At 47.9% G+C, this 25639-nt stretch overlaps 1 protein-coding gene across 18 annotated transcripts in view; it reads left to right on the plus strand.

The window, feature by feature from the left end:
• LRRFIP1 (LRR binding FLII interacting protein 1) overlaps positions 1–25639 on the plus strand; it is a 123753-nt gene that overhangs the window by 59275 nt on the left and 38839 nt on the right. For 11 of the 18 annotated variants that reach the window (XM_080933158.1, XM_080933159.1, XM_080933170.1 and 8 more), the window contains exons 2-9: positions 6347–6433; positions 10948–10965; positions 14572–14619; positions 15997–16041; positions 16643–16693; positions 19918–19956; positions 22644–22703; positions 24805–24870. In XM_080933158.1, coding sequence (XP_080789284.1) covers positions 6347–6433; positions 10948–10965; positions 14572–14619; positions 15997–16041; positions 16643–16693; positions 19918–19956; positions 22644–22703; positions 24805–24870 — 414 coding nt within the window. The remainder of the gene's footprint in view (positions 1–6346; positions 6434–10947; positions 10966–14571; positions 14620–15996; positions 16042–16642; positions 16694–19917; positions 19957–22643; positions 22704–24804; positions 24871–25639) is intronic. The other 7 variants (XM_080933161.1, XM_080933172.1, XM_080933157.1 and 4 more) reach the window with 2 other exon arrangements.

Here is a 25639-nt window from a genome sequence, read left to right on the forward strand (position 1 = left end):
TTTAAAGACATTCTCCAAAGGAAGTTGAGCTCTGGCCCTTAGTTCTATGCGCTGAGTCCCTTTCAGCTCTCTGAGGAACCAGCTGGGGCCTCGCTGATCTTGTGGCCTGAGCTCGGAGTCCCCCGATGGCAGGTGTGCCAGTGTAGCTGGGTGCCATTAGAAGGCACATGTGCCAGCCAAGGGACATGGGCAGTCAGTCTATAGAAGAGGCCGGCCTTGGCCACTGTTGCAGAAGTGCCTAGCTAATGCCTGCTCCTTCCAGTTCCACCATGAACCCACTTGGGTGCACCTATTGGCAGACTGTTTTTAGAGTCTGCTGAATATAAGCTGTGGGGGTTTCCTTAGAAACAAAAGTCAGTAGCTACTGCTGCTTCCTGTAACCAAGGCAACTCAGGAAAGGGATTCTGTCACTCTGTAACCTCCACCCCAGTCTGGAAACCACCACCAGTTTGTCAGCCACGCTAAGGTGCACACCAGGGGTGGGTGGGTGCACACCAGGGTTTCTAAGCTTCCAAGAAAGGCTTTCCTTCCTTCTCTCAGGGATGGAGCACACCAGGACAGAGGCTCCTGCCTGTTTCTAAACCGGAGGGGGGGGTTGTTTGTTTGTTTCTTTTGGGGAGGGTGCCACTTTGAGCTTCAGCTCCCTGATAATGCCTCTGCACTCACAGAAGTGAGCTTCTGCTGCATCCCTAGAAGTTTCCTGAAATCGAAGTTTTCCTAATAGATTACAGTTAACATGATGCAATTTGCCCAGATGAAAATGCTACCGATTCTGCTCAACTCTAAACCCCGGGGATTGCAGTGAGTGTATCCTTAGCCCAGACACTTCCTCCCATTAGTGGCATCTTAACTTCTTAAATCAACCCATGGGGCATCGTTTCCATGGGAGACAGACCAAGGAGGTGCCCGTGTCCCCGGGACCCCTCACCTATCTGTGACTCAGAGGTCCCTCTATCAAGCCCCACCCCCCTGGAGTTCTTGAAACTTACAAGGAGGATATTACGTCCCACCACCAGGTACACTGCCTATGGGCCGTGTATGGGGAATCTGCCTGTGGATGGAGGCGTGGGAGCTGGTTCTGCAGGCCCTAGGGCTTCCTCAGTCTGGTGGGTGAAGCAACCAAAACTGTCTCAACCCCCTTTATCAAAAACTTCCTCAGAGCCATGACATCCTTCCGTCTTCTCTGTAGACGGTATAGGACCCCTCATGTCGGGACCACGTCCAGAGAGGGAGAGGGCCTGGCATGCTTATTTTTCCTGTTAGGCATGATGAGTGTCAGGAAAGGCCTCAAGGCCCAGGACTGGCAGAAGTAGAACCTGAATACTGGGAGACTCCCTGCAGGTGAGGGGTGGGCCTCCTGCAGACCTACCTTAGCTGAGCACACTATGAGAATCATGTGTCTAGTCTTTCAGGGCCAGAGGGGCTCCAGTCAGGAGCCTCAGGAATACGTATGTGGACCAGGGAGATTGCTCAGTGACACCCCCAGTGCATACTTTACCGATAGTCAAGACATTCCACTGACTTCTCAAACCATTCTCTGAAGCCTCTGCCAGCCTATCCCTGGGGCTTTCACATATCTGGCTGTAGAGCCCACAAAGGCTTTCAATAGAAATAATTTACGCAGCTGGCCAGTGAACAGGACACTTGGCCAAGGGACTCCTGTAGCAAGCCATAGGGCTGGCGTTGGGGGCCATAGATGGAAAACCAGAGGCCTTGGGTCAGACTTGTACTTCTCTGGGGCTCTCCTTGCTATCCTTCTAACCCAGGGTGCATGTGTCCTTGGATGTGTGTGTGTGTCATCCATGATGGGTGTGTCTCTGGATTGTGTGTGTCACCAGGGTGGATGTGTTCTTGGATTGTCTGTTTTACCCAGGTAGGCGTGCCCTTGGATTGGAATCTGGTTTATGGGGTGTAAAGAGGAGTCTGGAGTCAGATCAGCTTTGTGGAATTGTCACAGGCAGCTTTGGTGATCTATGGGACCTTTCTGGATGTCTGCTTGGGCAGGAGTGCCTCAATTTAAAAGCCCAGCCTATAAAAGCTGTTTATAGGATTCCAGGCCTGGGCCCACAGCTGCTAGGGGAGTCCCAGCCACTGGCCCATAGAAGGGGAGAGGAAGCTCACATCCTGAACCTGTAGCTTTGGGAGTTCTCAAGAAGCTAGCTAACCTGTGACTTGTTACTGGAGCCCGGGCCTGTCACCTCCTACCTCTGCCCTGCCCATGAACCAAGATGAAGAGCCATGATGGGCTTGTACCTGGACAGTTCTAGAGCAATCAACAGAACCATGTGTACTTTTCAGCAGCTATCGAACATGGCTTTGGGGTTTGTTCCTTCCTTACCACCACCCCCTCCTTCCTTTTCTACCTTCCTATATTCTGAAATGCCCCAAGGCATAAACATACCTCCTACACAGCAAGTTTCCTCTTGCCTTTGGGAAAGTACCAGCATTCAAGGGGCTGGTTCAGCCCAGTGGTATGGGTCTCTGGAAGAGAGGCAGCAGGTCCTTGCTAGTGTGCCTCTGGAAACTGGCCCTAGTCCCCCTACAGGCTACTGGCAGCAACTGGAAGGTTGTGCTTGGAGAGTTTTAAGCCAGTATGTGACCTCCTGCTATGGTTTTGTATTTTGGCAAAGCATCTGTCCAGGGTAGCTTCCTGCTATGCCCCTGAAGCACCTGCCTAAGGCCACAGACCTCGAGAACCACCTAGACAGTTGGCACACTGAGGACCAAAGCTTTGCACTGTCACAGGGAATGGCCCCGGAGGCCGGGTGCCACACAGTGGACCTTGGCTGGTTTGTACTTCATTCAGTTCATTTCACAACGTGGTCATATCTAGCCTTCCCTGGTGACTCAATAGGGACCATATTCATGACGGTGACCCTCCACCTCCTGTCTGCATGTTGCTGTTCCTGGCAGTGTGTCTGAATAGGAGGAAGCGCAGCTCCGAGGCATTGGCTAATTCTTTTTGGCTTGTAGGCTAGTGTGAGCTCCACTGAGTGTAAGGTTTGTCTCATGAAGACATGCCCAGTCACATGTAGGGTTTGGCTCCTGTGTCTGCTGGTGTTTGGTTGGGCAGGTTCCAGGAAACAAAATGACTGACTGCCTTCACTTCCTGTACTGTGTGGGGCTCTGTCTCCTCACAAGTCATGTGAGCACTGTAAGAGATGTGGGTGCTGAAAGTGGGGGAGTTTACAAGGACCCGAAGATGTATTGAATTACAGACTAATCTTCTAAATCCCGATAGCAGTAGTATAGGCTTCATCCATGTGGTTCCTTTGCCAGCCGATGCCTAGACTCCTCAAGGCAGGGCTGGTGATTTTACAGCTTCTAGTACCACTGCCTTCAAGGACAGGGTGCATTTTTGGCTAAAGTCTACCACAATGAGAATTCTGTCCCGGGGGGGGGGGGGGGGTTGAGGCATGTGCATCACATTTAGGAACTTTGGCCCAGTGCCAAATGAATTAATAAAAGAATTAATCCAGATGGGATGAAGGGCTGGATGGCCAGGCATCCTGGCATGGATGGGATGCGTATGAGGTACCCAGCATCCCCAGCTCTGAGGAGGTTAACGAGGGTGAATGTCATCTCAGAAGCGAGGTCATCTGTTGGCATGTAATGAATACCCAGGGACTCGCAGCTCTGAGTAGTGTTCATCTGATTTCCTAGCTCTGGGGTCAGGAACGTGGGCCTAACATTAACAGCTAGCCAAGCTGGGTCCTTTTGGATCTCAGGATCCTCTTCTGAACTCAATTGTGCCTCCAGACTTTCTTGGAGGTTATGGGATAGTGACCCCTGTTCCTGCTGGCGGCCACCTGAGGGCTGCTCACAGCTCTTGGATCCCCTCACAGGCCTCTTTTTTTAAAAATATGGCGTCCAGATTTCTCCAGACCAGCAAAAGGCTTGCTCTGACCTTTTCTTAGAGGCCTCATCTGAGCCCCACCAAGCATGTTCTTTTTGATCAGTTCAAGGTCACAGTGATGAAAGCCCTTAATTTGTACAGTTCTCTCTGCCATATAATGTCATGTAGGGACAGGAGTGACCTTGTCCTGTTCACAAGGCTGTCCACACATACTCAAGGGAACTCCTAAACAGGCGCCTACATAGAGAACATCTACATTGGTGTGGTCAGCGTGGTTCTAGTGATCCTCCTAGAACTTTGTAGGCCTTTCTAGAACTCTGACAACTAAGTCCTCTCTTCCTCTGCTCCCCCTTATCCTTCTGGTCTTTTCCACACACCTTTCCCTGCTCCTCCGTGTCCAAGCCAATGAACTAATACTGCTGTCAAAACTCTTCCCTAGTCTCTGCCTTCTTAGAAAGGAGCAGGCCCAGAGCATGTGCCTTCTCACCCAAGGGTAGGTCTTGAATCTAAGGACCTTTCTTCACCCTCCCCTCCCCGCCCTGGGTTCTTCTTACAGACCTCAAGTGCCCACTTAGAATGCCTAACTGGTGTGGAACCTTTAAAATGACACCAAGTGCCAGAGTTCCAATCCAGCTATGACAAAGCAGCACCCCACCACTGGGCTCCAGCCCCAGCCCCAGCTCAGGCCTCAGCCAATGGTGTTGGCTGCTCTTTGATTTGAAGGACTCAGACTTGGACTGATAAGGAGCCACACAAACAAAGTCGGCTGTGAAGTCAATTCCTTGGAAGTTGGAAGGAAATCCCTTGTGATTCAGTTTAGATTAAATTCAACTTGGATTAGAACTGAAAGAGATCAGGGATGGGCATGGTTGTGAGCTCCTGAAATCCCAGCATGCCGTGGGAGGGCTGAGGCAGGAGGATGGTGAATTTCAGCATGGCCTGGGTTATGGAGATAGCAAGACCTTGTCTTTTAAAGAATCAATAATGATAAATTAAAGAAGGAAGGGGAAAAGAAGGACCAGTTTGTCTTCTGATGTGTGTATATTGTGTGTGCATGTGTATACATGTACATACATACACACACACATACATACATACAAACGGGGCCAGGGAGGTGTTATTCAGGTCAGCTATCAGTATCTATCTCCTATGGGAGTGTGCCTCTGAGAAAGCCAGACACACTTAAGCTCTTGCCTAGCCAGCTGAGGACTGTCCAGAGAGCATTGTTTTAAAATGACCCAGGGAGCAGTGAGACATTGCAAAACTCCAGAGTGGTGGGTAGAAGAATTATTATTGATGAGTTTCAAGGGAGCTTACCTGCTAAAAAGGCATGACTCAGTACCAGAGAACCTGAATTCTGGAACATTCTGCTTTGTACTTCCCTCAATGCTGGGTTGCATGTGATAACAAATATTTGCATGGTCTATAGACACGCTACAGAGTCAAAACGCTGTCTGTGATCCCTTGGTTGGCATAGTCAGATGTGTTCTGATGGCTGGGGGCTCTACCATCCAGAGCCCTCCACTGTGCCCTTGGTTGCCGTGGGAGAATCTGAGCTTCCTCCACTGCAGAGGAGAGGTTATAGGGCATCAGGGGGGTGCCAAGAGGCATTGGGCAGGAGTCTCAGAGTAGGTCTGTCTGTGGGGCTGCCAGACTGGGGCCCTGTAGGAGTACCTGGCTCTGACACCAAAGAGTGCTGAGGACTGTGCCATGCAACATAAGGAAGCACTTAGAACAGTGTCAACCTGGCATTTAGTTAGGCTTAATGGTCGCCCTCTTGTTCTCAGGGGACAGCAGATGATACCAAACTCTGCTGGGCTGTATTTCTCCTAGACATGTGTACCTATGATCTAACTTTATTTCTTAGCTGTGCACAGTAAGACAGTAGTGATAATGCTGCAAACCATGGCAGTCTTAGCATATGGTTTTCCTTTTCTTTTTGCGTCGGGAACTTTCGCCTCTTTCTTAAAGGGAAGTACCTCTAGGCCCTGGCTTATGGGAACTGTCAGAATCACCACCCTCTGTGCTAAGTAAAATAAGGGCAGGCACCCTCAGTACAGGTACTGGCCATTGCTGACGTGGAGCAGACGGCAACTAACAGGCGGATGGTACCTAAGACGTGGAAACTCTGGACAAAGGGAGGCAACGTGTGAGCAAGGCAGAACAAAATGGTGCCAGATTTGATCACGCGGCTTAGCGTTGCACATGGTTAAATATATAGGAATCATTGATTTCTGAGATTTCCCATGTAAGGTTTTTGTACTTTAGCGGAACCCCACCCAGCTAATTGAAACTAGATAAAGGCGGAGCTTCAGGGCTCACAGCTCCTCCCCTTCCTACTCCTGACAGCCCTGCCACTCCTGTGCATCTGTGAATCACGCGGTGTGCTTGTTAAGCCCTAAACAAGATTTTTCTCTCTACAGTGTCATTAACTGTGTACCCGGAAGTTGCCTGGTCTGTTCTCTAATAAGGTTTCTGGGTCTGTTTCAGGCGGAGGCCAGGCTTGCAGCGAAGCGTGCAGCCCGCGCCGAGGCTCGAGAGATCCGGATGAAGGAGCTGGAACGGCAGCAGAAAGAGGTAATGGGGGCCGACATTCCGAGGTTGACTGGGAAGGAGGGGTACCTGCGCTGCTGAGCACCTACTCTCCTCACCGCCACCTTAGCATTGCTCCTGGTTGGAATGTGTGTGCTCCTGAAGTTCTTGTCCCAGGTTAGCCCCGGAGTGCACAGGACATGGATGCTGGGCATGCCCGCCCAACTGGTGGCCTACCAGAGCCCGAGAGATGCTTGCGGCTCGTGAGCTTGCCCTTTAGTTGAAGTTCCTTGGTCAGGAAAGAGCTGGAGACGGCTGGGTTTGGGCTTCTAACCGTGGAGAATAGGGTCTGGATCCTCTCAAAACCAGAGAAGAGCAAAAATAATTTTCTTTTAATTTAATTTCCTTTTAAAAAAATGTTTGCCTTGAGGTTTATATAGTATCTACTGGTGATTGGTGTAAACTTTGGAATAAGAAGCCACAGGATCTAAGAAATGTGTTCTGGGGGACCAGGGTGGTCATCAGTGCCCACACCCCTTCATTGTATCTGCTGTTGGTTTTAAAAAACTTGAGTCAGAATTTCTTTTCGATAGCCAGCATGTGGGTTCTGTAAGTATGTTAGGGCTCTGGTTTCTTCACACCCTTTCCTGCAACTGGTCAATGATCCCTTTCAGGGGGGTTGGGGGGGGGGAGAGTATTTGCTCCATCCACACGCTGCAGAGCTTGGCCATGAAGAAGGTTTGAAACCAGCTGCCAAGTGGTCCCTCGTATGCAGGTTCCGGTTCTGTTAATGTAGCCCAGCTGATGGTCGTTGTTTGGGCGACTTCAGATGGAAGCTTGGGATTTCTGTTTCTCTTCAGACCAGCAGGTTCCTCCACCCTTCCAGCAAGGCCCAAACCGGTCACGTGTACTGTAGGGGTGGCTGAGCCACAGCCCGTGATGTTCACTCTCCTCCGCCTGGAGACTCTGCCACCCAAGGAGGAAATATACCAACAGAAGAGGGGATGTGGCCAGACTTGATTTGGGGAAGGAAACTCCGAGGTAGTGTGTGGGTAGCCATAGAATGCTGGGAACCACAGCCTAAAAGGGTTACCAGAGCCCCGAAGGTCGTCAGGGCAGTCACCACAGTGAGGGGACCTCACCCTATTCTGTGGTGATTACAAAGTGGCCTGTAGCTTGGCAAGTGTCTTCTTAATGCCAAACTGTGAGCAGAAAAACAAACCAGTATTGGAAAATGACTCCTTTTTTCCCTTACGGTTACAAATACAAATGAAAGAAAGTTTAAAGTGTAATGTGTTTTAGTCTTCGTAATTTTACACTTAGAAGTTGGTACTTTTATGTGGTTTTGTTCGTTAGTTGAGACAAGGTCTCTCTATGTAGCCTTGGCTGTCCTGGAACTCCCTCTGTAGATTAGGCTGGCCTTCAAGTCAGAGAGATCCCTCTGCCTCTGCTTCCTGAGGACTGAGATTAAGGGGGGGGGGTGTACCACCACTGCTGGCTTTGTGTGTGTTTTTATAAATTTCCTATTAGTTCCTGGGAGAAGCTTGGGGTCGGTGTTTTCCCAGCATCTGCCTCTCTTCTGAGCAGGCTTATATTTTCTAAAATCAGAAAATAGGTGGTCCTGGGTTTTTTGTTATTTATTTGGGCTTTAACCAGATGAACTGTGAACTTGAGTTAACTGAAGTTCCTTCCTCTCCTAGTCTCGAGGCCAAGGGTCAGGTGAGCCTGAGGGGAATCAGGATCAGTAAACACCTGTCAGGCTGCTTCCATCACTGGGAAGCATCTTCAGGAATCTCACCAGAGACAAATAGCTAAACCCACAAATGGAAAATAGGAAGATACCCTCCTGCTTAGTAGGCCACTGTCACGCCTCTCTGAGCTGGCACCACACAGGTCCAGGGAACCATCCCAACTTGAGCTCCTTGGCTCACTTGACTGCAACCTACCAACTGGGTAGTTTATTTGGAACTGAATATTTAGTTAAAAAAAAAAATAACCAAGTCCCAGTTGTTTCCTAGACTGCCTGCTGTCATTTTCTCTGTGAAATATTTCCGCTTGCTCTGTAGACACTTGCGGGCTCACTGTGTGTAGGACCCTGTTAGCCCTTCCCATTGACTGTGGGAGCCACAGGGTAGTGTGATGGGGAGGAAGATAGTCTGGGCTTGGAGGCTGCTGTTTCTTAGGGTTACAGAGGGTAGCTCGTGTCATCTGCAGAGTCAGGAGTCCTGTGGGGGCTGCCCCCACCTTGCCCTCAGCTCCTTCATTATCATCTCATCCTGGTTCTCCCACGGTCCTTTGATCTTCCTTCCTTCCTTCCTTCCTTCCTTCCTTCCTTCCTTCCTCCCTTCCTTCCTTCCTTATTTTCCTTTAGGCAGTAATGGGAATCGAACCCAGAACCTCATGTATGCTAGGTATTCCATACTGAGCCCCAGGCCCAGCCATAGCAGTCTGCCAGAATTCCCAGGGTGCTTTGCTGTTGTGCTAGTTCTGGGGGTCAGCTGGCCTTCACGTCCCTCTGTCCGTCCAGCTCACGGCTGTTCGTTTCAGCTTTTATTAGAGACAAACCAAGGACTCAGGGCAACGGCACACAGTGAGGCTGTGAGCTAAGCTCACATCATGCCTGTTGGTGATCCTGGTGTCCTGAGGGACTTTCACCAGGATATAACATTCCTACAGAGGCCAAGGTGAGTGTGTAGTATGTGTACACGCACCTACTAAGTAATACTTTAAACTGTTCATTCTTACTGGCAGGTAGCATTGATTGGCATCTGTGCCCAATTATATTTTTAAAAAGCTTCTACAAATCCCTGGGCAGTTGGCAGTGAGTGTGGCAGTGCCCACCGCCAAGAGGAAATTAGTGAGTCCTTACACTTTTTACTTGAGCAGAAGGGCGTTTGGTCTTGAACACCAAATATCTTCTCGCCTGTCAGCAGGTGCAGCAGAGGAAGAAAAGGATTAGCTGTTCATCTAGCTGTCCTTGATCTGGCCTCATCCAGGAGGTACACATGTATGCTTTCACACATGCGTGTGCACAGGTACCAGTGGGCAGGTCTGTAGAGAAGAGAGAATGGCTAACAGCCTACACTTCTAGCCCAACACCGCAGCCCCTCACAAACTGTTCTGCCTGCCTCGCTATTATTAGCAGCATTAGGCCCAACTGGAGCTCATACCATCTGATAGCCCAGGGCACTGGCATTTTAAATTGTTGAATAAGGAGAAATAAATACGCTTTGGATGACCAGTGTTTAGCCAGCGGGGTTGGGAAACATGACCCTTGCTTTCTCCTGGACATGCTGCCACTGAGTGGGAATGGCTTTCATCGAGGAGAAGGGGTCGGGGCTGAGGCAGCCTGGATGAGCTGAGGAGGCCTCAAGTTTGTGCCAAAGTTGGGGTCCCCCAGGAGAGCTTGCAGAGCATGCAGAGAGCAAATATGGGAAAGGCAGAAGTGCTGGGGTGCAGCTCTGCCACCAGGTCGTAGGACAATGAGCTGTATTCAGACCCAGGTACTCCAGGTATCCCTGGCAATGACTGTCAGCCACACAGATGGCTGGAGCTGACGCAGTAGCATCCTTGGGCTGTGCTTTGGGGCTGTTGAGTGGATCTGCACTTTTTAATGGGCTCACCAAGTAAGAAGAGCATGTAGGCGCTCTTTGGGAAATCATAGGGATCCTTGGGCTGATTTGCCGGAGAACTTGGGCTGATAGATGTGTGCCTTCATGCCGAGGACTGGACAATCATTTTGCTTGGAGGTGCTGTGTTTATTACAATTAAACATTGACTTTATTTACCCATGCTTTTCCCATATAAATCAAACACCAGATTTCTAGACCTGGGTCCTTAGCAAGGTCTGACATGACTCACAGTTTGTTGAATGAATGCAAGTAGCCCTGTCTTACTGGAGACTGAAATTAAAGGACAGTTCCGAAACTGAGCACTGTGTTGGGGAGAGGGAGCCCATCTTGTCTTTCAGCACTGTCTCATGGTTGCAAGTGTTTTGCTGGAATATTCTTTTCTGTATCTGCATGGACCAGGACACTAAAGTCTCTTATCAACCCTTTCTGAATCTGACCACTTAATTTCCCACTCAAAATTGGACACTTTCCGGTTAAATATTAGTGTGAAAGGCAGTTTTTTTTTTTTAAAGGATAACTTCATGTTTATTCTTGTTTATTCTTGGATGGTTCTGTACAAGTATATATGATGTATTTTGGTCAGAACCCACTGCCATCCCCCTCTCTGGTCCCCATCTCCTTTAAAGTCTGAAAAGATGTCTTTAATTCCTCTTCCCTGCTGCGGCCATAGGCTGTGCGTCTTCAGTAGGTAACTGGGTTCTGCAGGTGCTGCTGTGGAGCCGGTGACCGTCAGCCGTCTAAGACCGCGCCAAACAAGTGCAGATGTGAACCTTAATGCCTTTTCTCTTTATGTTTAATCTGTAATCTTTGTTTTTCTGCACTGCAGTGTTTGTTCATATTTCTGGTCGTCACAGAACGGTTCTCGTCTTTCCGCAATCTTAACTGAATTTTCTATTTCTCCCCTGTCTCTTCCGTCCTTTCCTGTAGATCTATCAAGTCCAAAAGGTAGGCCTACCCTTCCTTTCCAGTGCGCATGTGCTGCTTTTCCCTTGCCGCAGCCCCTACAGAGCAGTGCTGTGCACTGAGCACTCTGCTTGCTGTGTTCGCGTCCACCCCTGTGCACCCGTCAGATGAACCAGTCTCTCCCGACACGAGGCAGCAGCCGTGCATTGAACACATCCCTCCATCCATTTGCCTCAAGGACTTGGAAAATTGTCTCCAACAGAGAGAGAAAAAAAAGTTTGAACGCAAACCACATTTTTAGAACTGGAAGAAGCTTTTAAAATTGCATCTTTTTAAAGATAAAAGATTTTTTTTTAGATGACTTTAAAATACCAGTGTAAATTGTCACACGTTAGGACATTGTTGGGTTAAGTGTAGTAGCAGACTTCTGTAAGCCTAGCGCTCAGGAGACAGAGACAGGAGGGTCACTGGAAGTTTGAGGCTATGCTGGGATTATGTGGTTATTTGGAGGCTAGCCTGGTCTACATGCATAGTGAGACCCTGTCTCAAAAAATGAGGGGAGAGAAGGAGAGAGAGAGAGAGAGAGAGAGAGAGAGACGTGAATGGGTGGGAGCGAGGGAGGGATGGAAGAACAGATGGAGAAATTGGTTATTAGGCTAAATATGGTAGCCCTAGTACTTAGGATGCTAAGACAGATTGAAAGTGTCAAGGCAGAAAAAAAAATCTAGAAGTAAAAAGAAAATGAAAGATTATAGATTATTGGAGGTAGATTTAAGAAAAAAAAAACTTTAAAAACCACAAAGTTATAGGAACAAATGCCCACTGTCCTCCCCACTCAGCACTCGGGCATTATAGGCTCTATAACGTCCTCTCAAGTCCATGGCAGCCGCAGAAGCAGGGACAGTGAGCAGGACATGCTGAGCACTGGCTCTCCACGGAATGCAGTTGAGCCAGGATGGAGAGGGTGTGACTAGCCCCTGAGAGTACTTACAGGGCTTGGTGAGCCTTTCCTGTGTGTTGGTCTTTCCTGTGGGAGAGCTTGTGTTCTTTCCTGCACTTGCTCAGTTTCTGCCAAGTGTGGCTACATCTCTTAAAGCAGAAAGTCAGAGCCAGAGCACAGCCTCTCAGGGCTGAGAGCACGCAGGCCTTTTAAGAATGTCACCAATGAGGCTCAGAGCCTGCTACACACAATCCTGAGCTCAGTTTGATGACCCTCAGCCCATCCAATCCTGCCTCAAGTGGAAGATCTCTTCTGAAGAGGCATAAAGGCCCAATGGATAGCCAGCTGGATCTGTAGGCACAGTGTTTGTGGCCCTAGCATCAAGGATGGGAGTGGACCCTGAAGCCAGAGTTCTCTCTCTTTTAGAATGGCAGGAAGACTGACAGGTTCTAGTAAGGCTGGAAAGCCCCCTGACGGCCAGAGGCTGCAGGACCCAGCAAAGGACCTGCTCCATTTCCCCCCTCGTCCTTCCCTTTCCTGTTCAGCTTATGGTTACATTTTTGCTGACAGGACTGAGATGTACTGTGAGAACTGTCAGACATGAGCTTAGATGCAGGGCATAACTGAAAGAGCCCTGGAAGCCCACCATAGTTTATGTAAATGAAGGAAGGAAGGATGATGAAGGACAGAAGCCAAGCAGGGTTCTCTCCTGGTCCTGCAGCCACTGGGCCAAGTAGTTTCTCTGGGTTCAAGGCTGTTTCTCAGGGCCAAGCAAGCACCTTGTGCCTCAGTCTAGCTCCCTCCTGTCTTAACCAAGGGGCTAAGGTCAAACAGAAATAAATTTGGCACACACTGTTGTCTGAGGGTGGAGCTGGCATTGGCTGGGTGCACATGAGGCTTTAGCACAAGGGGCCCACTGGAATTGTAATTAAAATGTGACTTGGACACCTGAGGAGCATTCGCTCTGATTTCCTTTACAAATGAGTGTTCTAAAGAAATTGGTGTGGATGCAAAAGACAGCTCTCAGAGTGGAATAATAGAGAGTTTATTCTGAGCCAGAGATGAATGACAGTGGCCAGGGAACACAGGTTCGGGTTGCCACAAATACCTCAGCTTTTTATAATTACAGAGGCAAAAGTAAGTCACAAATGAGGGTATTTTTTCCATATACATAGGTAGGTGGGTTAGAGCAGAGAAGAGAGATTATCTCATTATAGGTTTTAGGAGCTAGTTGGTAACATTCTTAGGTTTTTGTTAATCGGAGGCTAGATCTTCTAAGTCAATATATTCCAAAGACTTTGACTCCTTGGCTGTCAAGGACCAGATGCTGAGGGGAATAAGTGACTTCAGTGGGAGCTATAGGCAGCAAAGATAATTTTGGCTTTTGATCTTCACAATCACAACACTCTAATGAGTTCGTTCAGTCTGCAGAACCTTCTACACGAGTGGTTCTCACTCAACCTTCCTAACGCTGCTACCCTTTAATACGGTTCTTTGGGTCATGGTGAACCCCCCAACCATAAAATTATTTTATCATTACCTTATAACTGTAATTCTGCCGCTGTTGTGAATTGTAACGCAAACCCCTGATCTGTGACGCCCCCCCCCCCCATGGGGGTTGCGACCCACAGGTTGAGAACCACTGCCCCCCCCCCTGACACGGCTTTTTCACATAACTTGGCGGGAAAGACTGCTCGTGTGGCTTTGTACACTAGCTTAACACGCTTGGCTTTTTTCAAGGCTGTGTGACATTCTTCCTCCCTTTGGCTTTCTACTTACCATCATCTCTCTGAGGAAAGGGGCAGGACCACGTATCTGAAATCTGGCCCTCCTTCAAGGTGAGACTAAACCAAATGTAACCACAGCATGCTCAAGTAATTAGAAAACCGTTGAGAATGTGCCTGTATCTCTGGCACCCAGGTTTGTATTTCTGATTATAAATGTGCACAGTGACATCCGACAGGCTTGTTGTCAGTATTCCTGGAAATAGAGAAAATAAGGGGGAGGCCAACCAGCTTGTTGAGCCCAGGTTCTTATCCAACCTGGGCTCACACCCTAGCGAGATGCAAGCAGCCATTCTGACCTACTTAGTTCAGTCTAACTGGGACCGCCATGGCTTAGAGTAGGTGGGTGAAACCCAGAGTCGTTGGCTCCAGTCTCTTCCCACCCAGAGGCCTGCTCCATAAGTCCTAGACATCTGCCGGAGTTATGGGCTCTCCAGCCTGCACTGGGCACATGTCAGGCGGCAGGAACCTGCAGGTAGAAGCCAGCTCAGCACAGCGCTTCTCCCTCCCTCCTCCGGGGCCCGTTCCTGGGGCAGCAGCATGGAATGGCTCTCAGCTTGGGCTTCTAGTAGACAGTGTTATTCCTCCTGCAAGTATGGCCCAAAGCTGTCAACAGCTTTGCAGAGGACGTACAGTGGTTCTGCACAAGGTTTTCTTTCCTGACATCTTGGAAGACCACCCCTGCCCAATGAGTGTTTTGCCTTGGGCTCCAGAGGCCTGCAAGGAAGGAGCAGCTAGGCAGGCCTCATCCCGGGCCGCTTCACTGCTGCTCAGGAAATGGCTTCCGTGTAGACCCCAGTCCTGCGGCCACTTTGCCTGGCATGCTGCCTCTGTGAGTGAGTGTGTGGGGAGAGCATGGTGGAGCAGTTTCTTAACCCTTTACTGTTCATTTCTTGCCTAATTTTCTTTCCCTTCTGTCTATAGAAATATTATGGGCTGGATACAAAATGGGGCGACATCGAACAGTGGATGGTAGGCCTTGAATATGATTTTAAGACTTTAAATGGTTTATAATTTAATTCTGACTGCAGTTTAATTATGCCAGGAGATTCCTATTGCGCTGTAATTTGATCCTCAGAGGTCTTCCTCAGGGCATTCTGCATCTGGCTTGGTGTTGTTAGGAATGGCCTGGCCAGGCATGTGACCTGTCCCTCTGCTGATGTCTGCAGGCTGGTGTTGCGTGAGGTTCCATCACCACCGCTCCCCAGTTCTCTGCATCAGAAGATTCTCCAGGACTTGGGCATGTGCCCAGGTCCAAGAACTTCCCAGAGATCTTTATGTTCTCATACCTTGCTGTTCTAGTTAGAACCAGAAGAAGCCCTAGACAGTTCGCTTCTTCCCCCATGCACACCAGCTGCCCTATAACCCCAACCCCATGCTCATACATTCTCCCATTGGTTCCTCTTGGCTCATCTGTGCCTATGAAAACCCCTGAGAATCTGTCTGCCTTCCCAGGGCAGGCCAGGGCTCACTCAGCCCCAGGGAGCGTACCTGTTCTCAGGCCTCTCAGGAGAGGTACCCATGTGGCAAAGCTCTGGGCAAGGCATCCCTGGTGCTTTCCAGTGATCCCCAGAACAAGGCCTTTTATTAAGCCACCCACCTCTTTGTATCCTGGCTGCTGTCCTGGTCTTTGACGCATGCTTTTGGCATTGGAGACCTGGAAATGTCTTCTACAGCCTGAGGGAGATTCAAGGCCATCTCTACCATCTTAGATGCTAGGTGTGATAAAAATATCTGTTGAAAAGGCCCATCATGTTCAGCCCATGTCGGTGATCACAGTATTGTACGTTCCTGAGATGTGTGTCTTCTCATCAAATCCTACAGACAGGTAAAAGGTAGCTACTTCGAGAGAACAGCAGCCAATTCGCTGTGAGCAGCTCAGTACCTCCCACTCCCATTCCGGAGATAAACATGCAAAAACCTGTTTGTCCCGGAGTTCATAAAGCAAGCAGGGTGACATTCACATTGAGGTTCTCTGGGGAAATTGTTTCCCCAAAGGAGAGTCAGTCCTGAAAGGAAAGAGAGCTGATTGCAAACCAGATTACAGAGTTGCCCCCCCGCCACCCCCCCCCCCCCGCAGCCCTGATAAAAAGCAGGGTTTCATTTCTGCCCCATGCTTGCTCATGGCTTTTAAAGCCAGTTACTCCTTCTGAAGGACCTCCCCAGAGGAGCCGTTTCCCACACTCCTTTAGCTAAAGCTCTTAGCCAAAAGCAAAGCAGCAAACACCAGCTTGTCGTTTAGATCAGAAATACTCGATTCTGCAGCAGGGGGACCTTCTGGGGGTTTCTAAGCACTCTCTCTGCCTTGCTGTTGCTAACCTCTCTCTGCCATTCCATTTGCTTTGGTAGGAAGACAGCGAGCGCTACTCTCGTAGATTCCGGAGAAACACCTCGGTCAGTACCATACTCCGTACCACGCTCCTTCACTGCAGCGGACAAGTTCACGGAGCCTTATTTATTTCTCTGGTGGCTGAAGTAGATACAGGGCTTGAGAGAAACTTACCATTGCTGATATACAACTGTTATCTTTACCTGAGTAAAGACAGTAACTCAGCCTTCAGCATTTTGGCATAAGCTGAGTGAAAAAAGTATGATTTGGAATTTAAAAAAAAAAATGACAAAAATCCGGATATTGAACCAAGGCCTCTTGTGAATTTAGGTGCTTTATCTAAACTTTATCTCCTGCCCTGCTTGAAGGTGTTTAAGTATTATTATTAATATATTATTCATGACATTGTAAATGGCTTTTCTTGCTAAATACCCGTAGATAATTTTTTTATAATCATGAGGCTTATTATTAACCCTCCTTAAAAGTTACCTGTGGCATCCTGTGTTTCCATGAACAGCCCTAGGCAAACTGAGGCATACTGAGGGTCTGGGGTCACACCCTATGATATCTCAGAGAGTGGCTGGTCTACTCACTGCTCTGGAGTCGGGTTAGCAGGTTTCTTGATGGTCCAGTTCATGGTTGTGTTCTCATCCTGTCTTTTACTAGGCTTCTGACGAAGACGAGCGCTTGTCCGTGGGTAGTCGAGGCAGCCTAAGGGTCAGTAACGGGTGTGACTGCTTCTGCATGGCACTGTGTGGGCGAGATCCCAGTCCCTGCTTTCAGTCCTCAGATCACAATTCCTGTTCTAATCCGGTCCCCACCTAACTGATGAAATGTTTCTCATTGTATATGCATGTATACATATACAATGTATACACGTAACAATGTATATAAGCTAGCCAAGGGCGGGGTGGGCTGCACTGGGGAGAATCTGGGATGTTACTTTATTCTTCCCTAGAGAGTGGTGGGCATGGTTTTGTTTTCGATAGCTTTTCTACAACATGAAACTATGAAACTTTGCTCAATGATTGTCTCAGAGTCAGTATGGCGGACAGGAACATGAAGGCACACTGCATGCCCACCCACCCACCCACTCTCCAGAAACGCTTTCCTTGGTTAAACTATCTGTAAGCTGAACTTGGGAAACAGTTCAGTTGGTCAACGAGGATCTGAGTTCTACCCCCCAGACCTGTGAAGAAGACCGCGTGTGGTGGTGTGTGCTTCGAATTCCAGTTCAGAGGACAATTAGTGAAGCCCGCTGGCTGTCTAGCTTAGCCTTCTTAGTAGGTTCCAGGTCAAGGAGGGACACTGTAAAAAAAGAATTAGAGTGCTTTTCTAGAAATGAAACCTAAGGTTGTCCACTAGCTTTCACATGCACATATATATGTGAGAAAGCAGGCACAGAAGTAGCCATATGTTATTTATTATGTTTCTGCAATTGCTCGAGCCTCCCCTGGAGTCTTCTGGCTATGACCTTCAGCATCAGGAGCCTTTCAGCCAACTGTAATGAAGGCTCTTTGCAGTCTGGGGATTGGACCTAAAAGCTCACATGTACTAGGCGAGTTCTACTACTGAGCTACAGCCCCAACCCTGAACGCTTCTCACTGGCAACTTCATGGCTGATAAACACAGCCTTTGCAGCTGCATTAGAAGAAAGTATGTGCTTGGGGAAATGAAGCAGAACCGTTGTGTTTTAGCTTAGCAAGCATGTCCTTTGATTAGCTGCAGGGTTGACATGGGATCTCCCGACTGTCATAACTAGGTCTCCAAGCAGCTGTTCCGCTTTGCTAAGAGACTTTATTGAGCCAAGGGGGTTGGTTTATTGTCACTGTAACAGTTAGGTCACGCAATATTGCCCCTTGAATAAGCATGCACCAGGGGTGTGCTTAACTTGGCATGTAGCAATAGGGCCCAGGCAACAAGCATCAGCCTTGTGGTTTAGCCACCATCACTGGCCCTGACCTCTTAGCATGAAGAGCAGACCCTGTGTGGCTTTGCTGGACAGTTACATATGAAACAAGGGAGGTAGCACCTTGCTGCTGGGAAGTTCCTGCTGCGTGTCTTTTCCTGAGCCAGATGATACAGCTGTGACTTCCTCACAGCCCCTCCCTCAGACATGGTCTGCTTTTAAGGAGGCAAAATGGAAATATAAGCTCAGCTTGCAGTATCTGCAGTTGTGGGAGGTGTCAAAGGTCTGGCCTTGAAATCAAGAGGAGGAACTGGGAAGACCAGAGCAGACAGGTGACCCTTGGATTTAGCCTCCTGGTAATGACTTTGCAAGAGAGCCTTTCCCAGAAAAGGCAAGCTGGGAGTCTGATGGACAGTCTAAGCAGAACAGGAGGACGAGGGGAGCAGGACCCAAGTCTCTGGGACAACGTGTCATCTTCAGACCTGTAGTCCTCTAAGGTTCCCCAGAGAGGATTTCACCATTTTAAGATTCCTGGGGGCTGGGGTAGGGGTATGTGTCCTAACGTCAAAGAGTTGGTTGAAGTTGCTGCTCTAGCAAGTGCTGGGGTGTTTGTTCCCCTTCCACGTCAGCCTCTAGTGAACTGAGGCTGGACATCTTTGTCAGATGCCAGTGTATCTGTCCTAAGGTCTGAAGTTTTTCACAGGAAGTTTATGGTCAGCGAGCTGAGGAGGAGCATGGGAGAAAGTCACTGAATGTCGCCGTCAGCCCCTATTGGCTACAGGACTCTCCCATGGTGTACTTAAGAAACTTATTGGGGAAAGGCCTGTGCCTCCAAGCCTTGCCACCAAACCTGACAGCCCAAGTTCAGGCCCTGGGACCCACGTGGTGGAAAGTGAGAGCTGACTTCTGAAAGCTGTCTTCTGAGTTTTACTTATACCATGGTACATGCTGATCACTCCCACAATTAGCTAGGTTTTTGTTGGTTTGTTTTTTTAAGTTTTTTAAAAACTGGACTCTTTAATTTTTTTTTTTTAAGAATGTGAGAGCTGAGGTCTTGGAAATAAAAAAATCAAACCTGCTATTATCACTTATTGTAGAAAAAAGTCTAGGGCATTTAGGGAACCCTCTTGAGGTCACAGTTCTTAGTGACAGTGCCAGCTCCTGCTCCCCCAGAGCCTTTCACAACTCTGTCCCCTGCTGACTGGTGCAGCTGAGGGAGACAGCAGACAACCCTGCTTTGTAGACATATCTCCCTCTGTGTCTGTGCAGGTCGGATTGTGCCGCTTAATATATTTTAATATTCGGAAGCCTTTACTTTGCAATTCCTAAGATGGTTTCTTTCAGTGGCCCAAACACCTTCTCTATAGTGCTGGTGATGACGATAAGCCCTAAGGACCAGGAAGGGTGGTTACAATGCATGGTCCCCTGAGGAAATCAAGATTGAGGATTATAGTAAGCTTTTAATTATCTTTATTTAAAATCTGGCAACAATACATCTCCAGACCTTTCCATAGTTTGATTAGAACGTCTATGTCATTAAAAAAGTAAAGCTCAAGGCTGGAAAGATGGCTCAGTGGTTAGGAGCACTGTCTGCTCTTCCAGAGGTCCTGAGTTCAATTCCCAGCAACCACATGGTGGCTCACAACCATCTGTAATGGGATCCGATGCCCTCTTCTGGTGTGTCTGACGAGAGCTATAGTGTACTCATACATTAAATAAATAAATCTTTAAAAAATAAAAATAAATATTAAAAGAACTGCAATGAAAGAATTTTAAAAAAAGAAGTAAGGCTCAAGTGGTTTTATGTTTTGTGAGCCAACTGTTGCATAGAAGCAGTTTAATGTTAGATTTTATGATGGCTGACATTCTGATGCTATGTCTTTCTTTCAAGTAAGACATTAGAAGTTATGGGAAATGTGTTCGGGTTAAGACTTTCAAGATGGCCTGGTTTTTGCTTCTACATATGACTCCTCCCTGATTCACTTCTGCCTCTCCCGTGTCTGTTTTCCGTTTCCCACTCTTATCCCAACAGGCACAGCCCGAGCTGGAGTATGGGAGTCCCTATGCCTGGGTGAGGTGGTCAGATAATTCTGCTGTGTGATTCTAACTGTGTGCAGTGACAGATCATAACCATGGTGCTTTTTACTAACTTCCTGGATACTTGTCTAAAACGTTGAGTCCATCTGCCGGTCTTCACCCAGGACATTGAGTTAGGAGGGCACGGCTCTCTCTAAAATGAGCCATCCCGTCCCCAGAGCCTCCTGGCCTGTGGATGGGGCCCTAAAACTAGGACTGTATGCAGTACTGGCTCCTGCTCACTAGCAGGTGCTGAATGTTGGCTGTTGGTCACCCCCCATGGGTTTCCAAAGAACCCACCAGACCAAGAACTCCAAGGACCTCTCTGTGTCCTTTTAAAAGAGTTAAGTGTGAAAAAAAATCACTTAAAAATAAACCCCATTTTTTATCTATCTGTATCTATTCAAATTGAGAGGATGAGCTGGCACTTTTGCTGGGAAATAACCCTTGAGACAGATTCCAGTTCCAGCAACAAAAATAAAGCCCTTCAGTCTAAACCCAAAGAATTTTGCCAACCTATAGCCCTCTTCTCTGGGATTATGCAGAGACAATTTTATTCCAAAGCCCCTGGGCTTCGCTTTTCCTCCACTTTAAAATTATTTGGAAGATATACTTTTATGTTTATGGCCATCGTTAATAAATACACCATTAATAACTAGTGCTGTGAGTCTGCTGAGCATGCTTGATCCTCCAAGGTCCACAAAGAGCTGGGTAGAAGAACTGGGTGTGGGAACTCCCACCCCCATCTCACACCACTAAGCTGCTCAAAGTCCTAGCCTGTGAGGCAGACCAGCTAAGAAAAAGCACAAGATAGGGTTCAAGATTGAGGATGTGCCCCATCGTGCCCGTTCCCTAGCAACGGAGCACTAGTACAGTCACTGTGGCACTAGCAGTTCTTAGACCTCTGAGGAATCAAATGCACTTGAACTTGTTTCTAGACCTCATCCTTTGGATCTTAAACTGAAAGTCAATTTTGAGGGTCAGTCCTTGGGCTGTGTGTGAATTTTAGCAGTGGCCAAGGGCATTTTGGACTCCACTTCAGTGTCTTATTCTTTCTGAAGTTAATTTGAATGCCTCAAGTGTGCCACTAGCTTCAACTCACGAGTTTCAACTAACCTTTCTGGTTTCGTTTCCCATTTTAATTATCTCTGAGTGCACTCTGTGACTTGCACAGAGAAGCAGACAGCACATGTCATCTATCAGAAAGGCTGCGTAGCAGCTCCAAAGGGTTTAGCATTAAACACATTTCAGGAAAAAAAAAAATTTGGGAAAGTTTTTCACATGTTCTTGTTTCACTTAGAAACTCTACATTGGTGTGGGTTTTTTTGTTTGTTTGTTTTTGAGTTGTTGGGAAAGCAGCATATAGTTTATAGTGAAGGTTCCCTGGCTGTGGAGTTTAGAGCCCGTCCGTCAGTTATACCTTATCCTGCATTAGGACTGAACTCTTGTTATGCTGGAGGCTCACGCAGGGCCTTCCACAAGCCACACTCCCTGCCTGCTGGTGTGTCCAGCAGGTCATTGAAGTGTGTGTCTTCAGAGCCTACCAGGGTACCGCAGGATACTCACTGACACTCGAGTGCCCCTCATGATGGCCCTGGAGTTTATTCACTCTTGTGAATATTGTCATAGCTGTGAGAAGTGTGGTGGGTTGAATGACTTGCCCAAGGGCACAGGGCAGACCTGGCATTTGCAGTCTGAGACTCGGGTCTGAGAGAGATACATCCCCTTCCATCTTTACCAGATGTGAAGCCACTCTTCCCTTTTCCCGTGTTTGAAGCTATTTTGCTTCTGGTGGTCTTTGCCTTGAATTAACACCCATTACTCCATACATGGTTCTTAGTGCCATAAAATAGACCATTCCCTATAGGGCACTTCTAGATGGCCTTGCTTTGGCTCAAGATGGTCCTTCTCAACATTCCCATTGCTGTGACCTTTAATACAGTCCCACATGCTAGGGTGACTGCAACCATAAAATGATTTTCATTGCTACTTTATAACTAATTTTACCACTGTTATGGGTCACAATGTAAACATCTGATGTATGACACCCATGAACAAGTCACACATTTGACCCCCCCAAAGGTCAGGACCCACAGGTTGAGAACTGCTGGCTTAGGTGTAGAAAGGGAAGGGGGTCAGGCAAACGCTTACTATGTCCAGCCTTTTGGACAGTTTGGTTGGGTTTGGCTTCTTCCTGAAGGACACATGATAACAACATTGAATATATCTTCAATCTCATCTGAACAAACAAAACAGGAAGAGCGGATGAGGTTTGCTGCTCAGTCCTTCCTTGGGAGACGTCTGCACCCAGTTGTGGATTACAGGGACATGAATCTTAGGGACACAGCTTTGTTCAGCCTCCTTGAAATCTAGTTTCCACAGCACTAACCAAGATTAGACACAAGAAAAATGCCCAGAGAAGTAGCTTACATCAGAATGGGGCTCACTCCACATGGCATGGGCACCATGCTTGCAGGGCATTTTCTGAATTGTAGTGGGGTAGGAGACATGTTGGGAGTTAGGGGGGTGGGTGGTTCTGCTGCCCTGAAGCTGCCCCATTCATTCCCTTCTGTTCCTCAGCAGCGAATGCTCGGTGTATTCCTGGGAAGTAATGCTCTCTGGTTTGTATCTGCCATGTTATTTACCCTGATGTGTGACCTCTTCTTTCTTTTGTTGAAACAGACTAATGGTTATGACGGAGACTATTGTGGATCCCAGTCCCTAAGTAGAAGATCTGGCAGGGTTAGTACAGTGAGCCTGCACAGCACGTGCTCCAAGGGGTTGCTGCTTCTGTGTGTCTAAAATACATTGCTAAGTTTAGTTCCTTTGCTCTTTTTGTGTTCCCCTGTCCCCCTCCCCCCAGCACATTCTAACATTCTCAAATGTTAGTGTTCAAACATTCTTAGCATGATCCGAATTCTTGATGTTAACAGTGAGACGCTGATAAGCACTCCTAAAAATACCCAGGATGCAGAATCAGCTTGTCCACTGTTGACCGCCCTCATATATCTGTTGGTGATTCAGCTCTCACGTGGATGGAAGACCACTGGTTTCAGTCTCCCAGATTTCAAGCTTGCGAGTTTAATGTTTATCTTAAATGCATGCATGAGAGCCTGTGCTTTTCTGATGAGGAAAAAGAAGGGAAGAGGTCAGAATTCTGATGTTTTGAGTGCTCATGGGTGAGGGTGGGAAGGGAGGAGGGAGGAGTGGGAGGAGGAGGGAGGACATCCTAGCTAAGAAACCAGAGCCAAAGGGAGGCCAGGAGCACTGGGGAAGGCCTGGGATCTGTCAAGGATTGTTGTGCCTTTCAGAAGGCTAAATTGGGCACATTTTAATTAAGCCTCGTGATCCAAACAAATTAATCTGAGTTAAATGACCTAATACCTTCCTGTTCTTAATGTCATTTTTCTCCTCTGGAAATGAGTTCCTTGTGTAAAATTTAATTTATTTTAATTATATTTAAATAGCATTTAGTCACTTCGATTCCATTTCTAGGCTTCAGATTACATACACACACACACACACACACACACACACACACACACACACACACACACACCCCACGCAGTAAGCCAAGAGTTCTCAAACTGGTCAAACAGGTTGCTTGAGCCTTCTCAAAACCTGTTTGGGATTTCCTGGGCTCTTTTTTTCTTCTACATACCCTCTAAGCTTCTTTAGTTCTGGACTTCAGAGATCTCCTAGTCCAAACCTTCTGTCCTGTCACCCTTCCCACTGACACCTGAGCCTTTAAAGTACCTCAGAGACAGAAGCCTGCAGTCTACTCCCTGTGCCCTGTGCTAGTCCTTTCGTAGTAAAGTCCTTCCATAGTATTGCCAACTGTGCGGAGCAAGTCGCCTGCCTGCAGACCTGGCTACCACAGCTGCAGTGCTTCCCTGTTGACTAGCTATGACTTTAACCCCAGCACATTGGTTTGCCATAACTAAAGGTATTTGGTAGTTCTTAGATCCAGCTTCCTTCCAATGCTACATTTCTTTATATGTGATGTGAATTTGTCAATCCAGCTGTGGCTTGAGGTGGTATCAAGCTGTGTGTCCTATGTCCAGTACGAGTTTGCCTCAAGGTTTAGGCAACACTTCTAAAAGTCAAATCCAAGACAGCCCAATTATAAAACTGCTCACAGAGCTGAAACTGGGTGTGAAATTGGTTTAACCAGTAGTTAGAGAGTCACATGACTGAAGCCTTACTTCATCTAAAACGTGTGCATGTGTGGGACAATCTGGAGAAAAGAGGGGGTGTGGGATGGAGGAGCTTGGCAGATGTGAACACAGCAGACGCTTGCCTGCTAAGAGCCTGGGAATGTCTGTCTTCTCTCTGCTTAATCCTTTGTGTGTAATGTCATGGCTCCTGTGCCCTTCCCCCACAGTGTCTTTGGCCTGATGCTTTACAGTGTAAACTCAAGGCTCCCTGCCCCCCCCCCCCAAGGCCTGGAAGCTGGTTCTCAGCCTCCCTTATCTCTCTTCATCGAGGTGCTGGGCTAGGCTGAAGAAAGGTTGGCTTTTTCTTTTTCTTTCTTTCTTTCTTTCTTTTATTTTTTTTTATTTTTTTTTTTTTTTGCAGTAGAAACAATTTCAGTTACCTAAGGAGATATGCAAGGAGTTGAGTCTGTAAGGGTTTGACATGAAATTCAGTAAGCGACTGGCTAATAATAGACCACTCAGCCTCACTGGGTCAGACTTGTGAAAGGCTACCCAGACTCACTTGCTAAGCATTCATGCTGCAGATGCGAGCCTGGGTCCTAATACTGGTGTGCCTGTGATTGCCTTGTGAATGGGCAGGGTAAGAAGACACTCATCACTCACAAACTCTTTCCTTTGGTGCTCAGAATTCCAGCTACAGCGGCGGCGACGGCCGTGTCTCCACTCTGTCGTCCTCCAGGGAGGAGAAGTTGGTTAGTTTCCATTTAAATCTTCCACATGCTCTCTTCAGAAACTGCAGATTCTGTGGCATGCATCCTTGCATGTGGGTTTCTGCTCCCCACAACCTAGTTCACAAGTTTCTCTTGGAATGGATGTTCTACTGACCTTCTGAGGAGTAATTAACATCAGACTTACCCCACTGTCCTGTATTTAATGTCAACTGCCACATTCTCCGTGAGTGAACCAATTCCCGTGTTTATTGTTTTCCAGTTAGGACTGTTCCGAAGCAAAACCACTTAAAATAGCCTGGACCTTCTTACCTCCTTTCTGAAAATGATACTCTCTAGGCATTGTGCACTTTGTCAGGGTTGGTCTGACCTTGGCGTGGAAATCCAGTCCAGTCTAGCTGTCTGCATCCACTGATAGGCGTTGAGCTGGACAGGTGATTTCTATTTACTGATGACTCCTACCAGCTAGGGCTGACATGTCCCAGTTAAGATTCATCTACTCACCAAACCAGGGAACCAGTTTAGGTAGGTGGAGAACTGTAGGCCTAAGATAAGCCATCAGGATGGGAACTCCTCCTGAGTCTTCCTGGAATACAGGCCATCACTGGCCAGGTCCCGCTAGCCCGGTAAAAATGGGTCACCAGACTTCATAGAAGCCTTAATAAAGAGGAGAGGCTGGAGGACAGCTCAGTGGATAAGAGCACTGGCTGATCTTACAGAGGACCAGGGTTCCAGTCCCAGCATCCACATGGCAGCTCTCTACCATCTACAACTCCTGTTCCAGAGAATCCAG

This window comes from Micromys minutus, assembly GCF_963924665.1.
Source record: "Micromys minutus genome assembly, chromosome: 19".
In the NCBI taxonomy this organism is placed as follows: Eukaryota; Metazoa; Chordata; class Mammalia; order Rodentia; family Muridae; genus Micromys; species Micromys minutus.